Source organism: Sus scrofa, chromosome X, assembly GCF_054392235.1.
Source record: "Sus scrofa isolate SSC_HxYL_T2T_F1_AM1 chromosome X, Sscrofa_HxYL_maternal_Yorkshire_Landrace_v2.0, whole genome shotgun sequence".
Classification (NCBI taxonomy): domain Eukaryota; kingdom Metazoa; phylum Chordata; class Mammalia; order Artiodactyla; family Suidae; genus Sus; species Sus scrofa.
In genome coordinates, this window is record NC_139401.1 from 132,922,841 (window position 1) to 132,932,062 (window position 9,222).

General features: G+C 53.4%; 1 protein-coding gene across 1 annotated transcript; it reads left to right on the forward strand.

The window, feature by feature from the left end:
• The first annotated feature begins 378 nt into the window (after positions 1-378).
• GPR50 (G protein-coupled receptor 50) lies at positions 379-6,389 on the forward strand. Its single transcript, XM_003360481.4, has 2 exons — positions 379-690; positions 3,466-6,389. Exons 1-2 carry the CDS (start codon positions 447-449, stop codon positions 5,118-5,120), a joined length of 1,899 nt encoding a protein of 632 aa, XP_003360529.4. The 5' UTR covers positions 379-446; the 3' UTR covers positions 5,121-6,389.
• Positions 6,390-9,222: the final 2,833 nt, after the last annotated feature.

A 9,222-nucleotide genomic window follows, 5' to 3' on the forward strand; every position in this document is an offset into this window, starting at 1 on the left:
GTTGGCACTGGGCCCCAAGAGGGACCCCTCAGCCCCGCTATGCAATCTACAGGGCTTTCCCGGGTGTTTGCGTAGCAAGAGGAGGGAGAACTTGCTGGAAACGGATGCGCGGTGTCGAGTGAGGGGGAGGCGGATTCTGAGCTGGTCACGACGCAGGGTACCTAGGAGATGGTGGTGGGAGGGGGAGCGGCCAGCGGGGAAGCACATACAAGGCAGTCGGAAGCAAGATGACACCTCGATGTGGATTTGCCCGAGGCGAGTTGGAAATCAAAGCGGGGGTGGTCAGGGTGTTCTGATTGGTCGGGGGGAGGGATTTGGGGTGGGGCTAGCCGCCTCTTGAGGCTTTAAAAGCTCATCGGAGAGGGGCGGGAGTGCTGTCATTTGCTCTCCGGTCGTTGGAGAGGTGGCAGCTTTCCCGAAGCTCCTGGCGACGAAGCAGGTGTTCGATGTCCGGAACCGGCCGGGAGAACCTAGCGGAGAACCTAGCGGTCTCCGGCAGCAACATGGGGCCAACCCTAGCGGTTCCCACCCCATACGGCTGTATTGGCTGTAAACTACCGCAGCCAGACTACCCACCGGCTCTGATCGTCTTTATGTTCTGCGCAATGGTCATCACCATCGTCGTAGACCTGATCGGCAACTCCATGGTCATTTTGGCTGTGTCAAAGAACAAGAAGCTCCGAAATTCTGGTAAGCTCCCCTTCCCTTTCCCCACCCAGCGTGCAGCAACCCCTGGGGTGTTAATTTCGGCTCCTGGAACGGGGAACCCGTGGACCGGCCCTGCTCCCCGTTTCCCTGCGAGCCCGAGCGGTGACGTTCTACCGGGGACCCCGTAAACTTAGAGCTTCTCCAGGCTGCGGAGGTTCGGAGAGGCTCTGGGCGTCCAAGGGCAAATCTCGGGTCCCCGCGGTGCGCGGCAGACCGCCGAGCCCTGCCCCGTCGGGGACCTGCTGCAGAGGGAGCCGGCACCCGAGCGGCGAGTCCGGCGGCCGCCCGGGGACAGCACGCCGAGCCGGACGCCGCAGAGGTGGCCGCGCCGAAGCAGCGCGGGAGGAATTGACGCGGAGGGAACAGCGGGGTTGCGACCCGCTCCGGTAAAGTTAAGTTCTCCGCGGCTGAGGCGGCGCTTGCCGGAACGCAGCGCGGCGGCCGCGCCCGAGCCCGGCCGAGCCCCCCGCTCGCCGCAGCCCTGTGGCTCCCGGGCAGCTCCCGGGCGGCGGAGCTCAGACCCCCGCTCCTGAGTGTGGAGCAGGGCGGTCTGAGCCTGCCGGAGCCGAGCTCCGTCCGCCCGTCCCAGGGCGCAGGGCGGAGAGGCGAGCGGCCGGCTGGGCGCAGCAGGCGGTGGCAGCGACGGCGGCGGCGGCGGCGGCGGAGATCCCGAGGTCCGTAAGCGGGGTACTGGGGGTCGCAGGGCGGGGCGGCGGAGAGGTTCGGGAGCTTGGCGCCCCGGGGCGGCTGGGGGAGGGGGGAACAGAGGACTGCAGAACCAGTGAGGGTCGCGGGAGCGCTGCGGGAGAGCCCAGATCGGGTGGCGGGGAGCGCAGGGAGACCGCCCAGCGCAGGGGTCTGGGACCGGTGGGGCGGCGAGCGAGACTTCCCTCCCAGCCGGCCAGTGCCTAGGGGAGGGGGGCCGGCTGCCAGCCGCCTGGGGGCGAGTGCAGGAGGCTGCAGGGCGCTGCGACCCGTGATGGGGTCGGGGGCGGCTGACGCTGCGGAGCGGCGATCCGCGTTTGCAGGTTGGGCGGGAGAGGGAGCGGGAGGGGATGTGGGGGAGGGGGGAGGGGGCCCAGGCTCTCCGCTCAGACCCCGGGAGGGAGAGGCGCCCAGGGTCTCCGCCGCCTGGGGCCGGGCAGGCTGGGGCCGGAGAGTTGAGGGGGAGAGAGAAGGCAGGGTCTCGGGCTCTGGCACCCAGGGGACCCCGGCGGGCGGGGTGCCGGGGAAAGGAGGCGGCCAGTCTCTGGGGGCTTACTCTGCTTGGACGAGGAATCACAAACCCCACACAAGTTTCTAAATACGCAGACGAGCACACAGACATTAAAAAGTTTTCTTTTAAACTCTGATGGGTGCGAAATGATTTCTCCTCGGTCCCCTAGAGACCTGAGGCTGCACCCTTGAACCTCACCTGCGCTTCCGCAGTGCGGTCCCCAGGTGTCGAACCCGGGAGCCTCTCCCCTCCCCCGGGCGGGGGGCACCTGCGCAGCCCGTTTTTTTCTCTTTTCTCCTTTTCCTTCTATAATTCAAATAAAGGTCTCTATGGTCGTTGCGGCTTTGTTGTTAGCGCTTTGCCCTCTCTTTCCCGCTTTTCTTCTCTGAATTCATTACTTTGAAGGAAAACCCTAGAAAGAACCTTTAGGGGAAGAAGAGCTGAGGCCGCCCCTTGGCAGCGCTGGCGGAAGGAGGCAGAAGGAGCCATTCCTTTGGCCTTTTAACAAGTGCTCATTTTCTCCAAGTCCGAGATGATAAGTGCAATATTTTGCCAAACCAATGCTAATTAGCAACTAGGTGTTTCCTGATTAAGAGGGCCCTGCGCCTGCACTTGGCCTTACAGGTTTAAAAAAAAAAAAAATTCCTACCGCCGCCCTACAAAATAGGAGTAGGGGCAGCACACTCCCCCCGCCCCCGTATTTTCCTGTTTAGCCCTCAGGCTCCAGCAAAGCTCAGGGCTGGGGCGGGGGGGCCCCGTGTGCGGGGCGGCGAACTGCCAGTGCGCGGTTCTGCGCAGAGACCCGCGTGAAGCAGGCGCTTCTGCTAATCCTTGCAGAGATTTTCCTTTTTTTTTTTTTTTTTTTTCTCCTTGCTCATTTCTGAAAATACAATTTGCAGGGTCTTCCCGACCTCTTCCCCTCAGTTTTTACTCTTAGGTTACTTCGAAAACGGTAAGTATTTAGTGGGCAAGCTCTTAGGTTATTATCTGATCTCACTGGGAAAGATGGTTTAAGAAAGCGCGGCCTCTAATGCCCTTTCTTGGCCACCTCTGTTTAGACGTGGTTGCGTTGTCATAAATGCAATGGTAAGTTAGAGAAGGCGGAGGGAGGGATTCTTTATTTATCCCCCTCTACTGTCTTCTTCCCCCTCCCCCACGAAAGTTTGCGGTTTTTTTTTTAAACTGGAGGTCACACGTGTGTGTGTGTGTGTGTGTGTGTGTGTGTGTGTGTGAAGGGGTCCTCACCAGGCTTTTGCGCTTACTGCTTTGTGACGTCACTTCTTTCCCAACGCAAAGATGACGTCGTTTGAAAAGAAAATAAGGGGGTTAAAGGACAGGTCCTCCCAGACCTGCTGGTGCATCAGAATCCCCTGGGACATGCTTGTAAATAAAAATAAAAACACAACTCTCCTTCTTCCACAAAATTCTAAATTGTCACGACTCTGGCTGGCTTTTTCCTCCGGCTGACACTTGTAGATTTCCAGATTTAACCATTTATTCTTCTGTCTCTCCCCCCTTCCCTCCCCCGATCTGTTTTTCAGGCAACATCTTCGTGGTTAGCCTTTCTGTGGCCGACGTGCTGGTGGCCGTCTACCCCTACCCTCTGATGCTGCATGCCATGGCAGTTGGGGGCTGGGATCTGAGCCAGTTACAGTGCCAGATGGTTGGATTCATCACGGGGCTGAGTGTGGTCGGTTCGATCTTCAACATTGTGGCAATCGCCATCAACCGTTACTGCTACATCTGCCACAGCCTCCAGTACGAGCGGATCTTCAGCGTGCGCAACACCTGCATCTACCTGGCCGTCACCTGGACCATGACCGTCATGGCTGTCCTGCCCAACATGTACATTGGCACCATCGAGTATGACCCTCGCACCTACACCTGCATCTTCAACTACCTGAACAACCCCATCTTCGCTGTGACCATCGTCTGCATCCACTTTGTCCTCCCCCTGGTCGTCGTGGGCTTCTGCTACGTGAGGATCTGGACCAAAGTGCTGGCAGCCCGTGACCCGGCTGGGCAGAATCCTGACAACCAGCTTGCTGAGGTTCGCAATTTTCTAACCATGTTTGTGATCTTCCTCCTCTTTGCAGTGTGCTGGTGCCCTATCAACGTGCTCACGGTCTTGGTGGCTGTCAGTCCGAAGGAGATGGCAGGCAAGATCCCCAACTGGCTTTATCTTGCAGCGTACTTCATAGCCTACTTCAACAGCTGCCTCAACGCTGTGATCTACGGGCTCCTCAATGAGAATTTCCGAAGAGAATACTGGACCATCTTCCATGCTATGCGGCATCCTATCCTGTTCATCTCTGGCCTCATCACTGACGCTCGTGAAATGAGGGAGGCCCGTGCCCTCGCCCGTGCCCGTGCCCGTGCCCGTGACCGAGCCCGCCAGCAAGCCCGCGAGCAAGACCGTGCCCGTGTGGAAGAAGTGCCAATGAGCGTCCGGAATGTTCCGCTACCTGGCGATGCTGCAGCTGGCCAACCTGAGCTCGCCTCTGGCCACCCCAAGCCGGCCTCCAGCCACTCCAGGTCTGCCTCTGCCCATCGCAAATCTGCCTCTGGTCACCACAAGTCTGTCTTTAGCCACTCCAAGCCTGCCTCTGGCCACTCTAAGCCTGCCTCTGGCCCCTCCAAGCCTGCCTCTGGTCACCCCAAGTCTGCCACTGTCTACCCTAAGCCTGCCTCTGTCCATTTCAAGCCTGCCTCTGTCCATTTCAAGGCTGACTCTGTCCATTTCAAGTCTTCTTCCAGCCACCCCAAGTCTGTCACTGGCCACCACATCCCTTCTGGCAGCCACTCCAAGACTGCCTTCAGCCCTGACACCAGCCGCCCTAAGCCCACCTCTGGCCCCACCAAGCCTGCTCCCACCCACCCCGAGCCCACCACTGCTGACTTTCCTGAGCCTGTTGCCACCAGCCACCCGGAGCCTACCATCTCCAGCCAGCCCGAGCTCGCTGCCTCCTGCCACCCCGAGACCACTGCCCCTGGCCACCTAGAGTGTGACGTAACTGGCCTCCCTGAGCCTGCCTCCAGCCCTTCCACGGAGTCCTCCGAGTCTGCTGCCAGCTCCCCGGAGCCTGCCACTGCTGCTGCCCCCGTTGATCCCATTGAGGGCACCACTGCCTCCAGTGATTACCATGAAATCGAGGTTCTTGATGTCGAAGCTGATTCTGATGAGATGGCTCTGTAAAAGGATGCTCTTAGGGGTGGCCAAGCACAGGGCCCCTTTAAGTTGGTCTAGCACACGTACCACGAAGTGAGACACCTTAGTGCATTCCCACACAGACAGACACACGCAGACACGGTGTGAGCTACACCCCGCTTTCAGGCACACTCCTCCTTCACATCATGTACTCTGAAAACGTGTGAGCCTGTGTGTGTGCTTGCTATTTTAGAGACCAAATTTCCCTCAAGTTTGACTTCTGAGCCTCCCTTTCCTTCTCTGGTTGAGCCTTGAACTTTGATTTCCCCTCCTTTGTCGCCCTTTCTCCCCCCCCACCCCTCATTTCCTCCTCCTGGTTCCTGCTTTCTTCTCCCATCCTGCGGTGGGAGAGGAGCGCATGCGCAATGGCAACCGTGTGCCTTCTGTAAAGTGAATGTGACCACAGAGCTTTTTGTGTTTTTAAGTGTGTAACACCTTATTGTACTTTTAACGGCAGTCCGAAAGGTATTTGCGATAAAGTACAAGTACTTGAAACGGTCTCTTTTCTGAATTCCAGCAACAGAATATGACCTGTACCTGAAGAACACAACTTGATAAGCTCTTATTAAAATAACCCTGTATGCCTATGAGATCAAATGGCAAAAGGACAGATAGGGAGCACCAAATTGTTTCTATTTGGTGAAAATGCAACCTTTGGTGCTGATTTTTATAGTCAAACACGAATGCAGATGATGAGATTTTTTTTACCTTATTTGTAGTTAACGTCCCTTTTTTAGTATTTGCCAGGATTTTCTTTCACGTAGCTTCAGAGAATCACATCCATCCATAACCTCGTTTCTCCCGAATCCAAACTTCCGGTTGCTAGGGTCCATTACAGTCGTGTTTTAATTTTATAATTCACAGCTACTCTTTTACGTCAGAGATTTTTTTTTTTTTTAAAACAGCCTGATGCTTTAACACAGTCAGTTTTTATATTTTTGTTTTTTTATTCGAAAGGGAATTTGAGGTAATAACTGGTAGCCGGAAGTGAACGGAGTACGGCCTTGGCTGAGGCTCCGGGATCCACAGTGTTAAATGGGAGATGTCTTCTATCAGCACTCTTGGCGGCCCAGGAGATGATTTTTCCCTAGAATTCAGGAAAACATTGTTTAATAAAAATCTCCATTATTGATTCAAATTGACACTTAAAGCAAAGTTTACTGTACAGAATGTTGTAAGGACAAGTGGAGATGTATTATACTGCCTTAATTCAATTCTGTATTTGTGGTAGCAATTAAATAAAAGTGCTTTTGTGGCTTTGCTGTGTGATTTGTGGATAGATTCGCTTCCTCAATCAGATTTACTTGTGGGGAGGGTGAGGGGGTGGGTGGAAAAGCATTCGCCTTGGGGGATCCGGAGACTCCATCCCAGGACCCTCTCTCCTAACCCCTGGGGGCAGGTCCTAAAAGGTGGGGGTGGGGTGGGGGCAGAGGAGGGCTCCGGGGGTGTTGGGTGTTCTTCTCACTAGCGCAGCCACCGTGGATGTCCACACCTGGACCCTGCCTGCCAAGACTTCCGAAAACAGTCGTCTTTTACGCCCATGGAAGGAATGGAGCCGACCCCCAGTAATGTCACAACTCCAGAGGCCGCTGGGACCAAATAGCAGAGCCCACGATCCGGTGTGGGGGTGGGGAGGCATAGGGGTGGGGAGCAGGAGGACAGGTGGGTTCCCCTCTAACTGGGAGGTGTCAAGACCCCAGCCACGGGCAAGTCTCCCGGCCTCAGAAGAACAGTCTTTTTCAAAAGAACCTCTAATGACCAGGAAATGCCACCCCCCACCAAACCACTACGTAAAAATAAAAGTGGATTCACAGTCATACACAGTAGGATATCCATTTGATTAAGAAAATATATACACTTAACACACACACATACCGAGACCCAAAGACTCATGCCCAACTAGTTCTATCCAGGTTTAACGAGACCGTGACTATGAACGGAGGTCATCTTAGCTTTTGATGCCCAAATTACCGTGGTTCAAGCCCCAACAGAGTGACTGCCGTACGTGTCTGGCTGACCTCCCGTGCGACATTCCTGCCAAATATTCCCGGACACGCAAAAAGGGTGCTTACTCATGTGCTCACACACTGCTTTACAGGGGCCACCCCCTCCCCATGTTTGCCACCTCCCCCCTCTCTGCCTGTGCCCAAGGATGCCGAATCTCAATGCTCCAAGCTAGGTGCAGGGGGATCTGAGAAGTGGTGGGAGAGGTGGAAAAAAAAATCGATTGGCTTTTTTTTTTTTTACAGCTTTGTTTCACACTGTGCTCTGAGGCGCCCGAAGCAACACTGCTGATGCCCAGTGGTTCACAAGGTCTCGTGGAAGCAGCCACTTCAGCTTCGCTGCCTACCTATAAGCTGCGTTCATCACCCCTGCCTGCTCATCTCTACCCCGGTCTGTATTCCACTCCCACGGGGCCAAGCAGCAGTGGAAACTCAGTGCCTCCTCAGTTTATACATAGCCCAGAAACATTTTTCTCTGCCCCTCCTTCCCTTATCCCATGCCCCTCCACCCCCAAAGTCAGGAAGCCTCAGGAACACGTCTCAGACTAGCCTCGCCCACTCTGAGTGGCCTAGTTGAGACACTGAAACTCAGTAGTCAGGTTTAAGGTGCTTTGACGTTGTCACCAGGAGAGAATCTGCCTTCAGGTGAGCCTGTCTCCATGATGAAGGAATGAAGAAATGCCAGCAAATTTTAAATGGCCGTTTCCCCTGGTTTCTACTTTTTTTTTTTCTTTTTAAGTAGAAATATAATGTATAAACTGTAAAGTGAAAGTCTGACAAATTTTTACAGAGGTTACACCTGTGTGATGACCACTCCGACCCTCCAGAAGGCTCCCTCTCGCACCTTCTAGTCAATACTCCCTCCGAAGGCAACCGCTAGTCTGACCTCCTAGCACCATACATTTATTCTTCTGTTCCAGAACTTCATATAAATGGAAGCATGCAGTATATACTTTTTGGTGTCCAGTTTCTTTTTTCAACTAGTGACAAAATACATACAACATAAAATTTGGCATTTTCCCCCTCTTAAAATAGTGTTTCATCTTAAAAATTTTTTTTTATTATAGTTGGTTTACATTGTTCTGTCAGTTTCTGCTGTACAGCGAAGTGACCCAGTCATACATCTACACACACACTCTCTCTCTCTCTCATATTATCTTTCATCATGTTTCATCACTAGTGACTGGACATGGTTCCCTGCGCTATACAGCGTGCAATTCAATGGCGTTAAGTACATTCACCGTGCTATGCCATCATAGCCACTACTCATTTCCAGACCTTCTTTGTCCTCCCAAACACACCCTCTGTAGCTGCTAAATGATAACTCCCTAGTCCCTCTTCTCCCAGCCCCTGGTAACCTCTTTTCTATTTTCTGTCTCTACGAATTTGCCTATTTTAGGTACCTAGTATAAATGGAGTCATATATTATTTGTCCTTTGTGTCTGGCTTCTTTCACTGAGCATAATTTTCTCAGGGTTCATCCATGTCGTAGCAGGTGTCAAAACTTCATTCTTTTTATGGCTGAATACATTGTATGGATACACCATGTTGCATTAGCCCATTCAGCCACTGATGGACATCTGGTCTATTTCCAATTTTTCGCTGCTTTGAACATTGATTTACAAGTATTTGAGTCCCTGATTTCAATTCTTTTTTCTCCATAGCCACGGCAATGTGGGATCCGAGCTGCATCTGCGACCTACACCACAGCTCACTGCAACACCAGATCCTTAACCCACTGAGCGAGGCCAGGGATCTAACTGGCGTCCTCATGGATGCTAGTCGGATTCCTTTCTGCTGTGCCACAACCAGAACTCCCCTGATTTCAATTCTTTTGAAAATATATCTAGGAGTGGAATTGCTGAGTCATGTGAGTCTGGCTTCTTTTGCTCAATATGACGTCTCTGAGATTTCATTCATTTTTTTTTTTGGTATCGGTAGTTTGGGGAGGGTATTTTTTTTCATTTTTAGGTAGTACTTTACAGTATGAATATACCACAATTTATTGATTGATTGATTCGACTATTGATGGACCTTTGGGCAGTTTCTGATTTTGGACTGCTATGAAAAATGCTTCCATAAAGATT

Excerpts from the sequence above, each read along its gene's own strand:
- GPR50 (XM_003360481.4), top strand. The coding sequence starts at position 447 with ATGTCCGGAACCGGCCGGGAGAACCTAGCGGAGAACCTAGCGGTCTCC. Across the intron at positions 691-3,465 it reads CAAGAAGCTCCGAAATTCTG|GCAACATCTTCGTGGTTAGC; the intron begins GTAAGCTCCCCT and ends TCTGTTTTTCAG.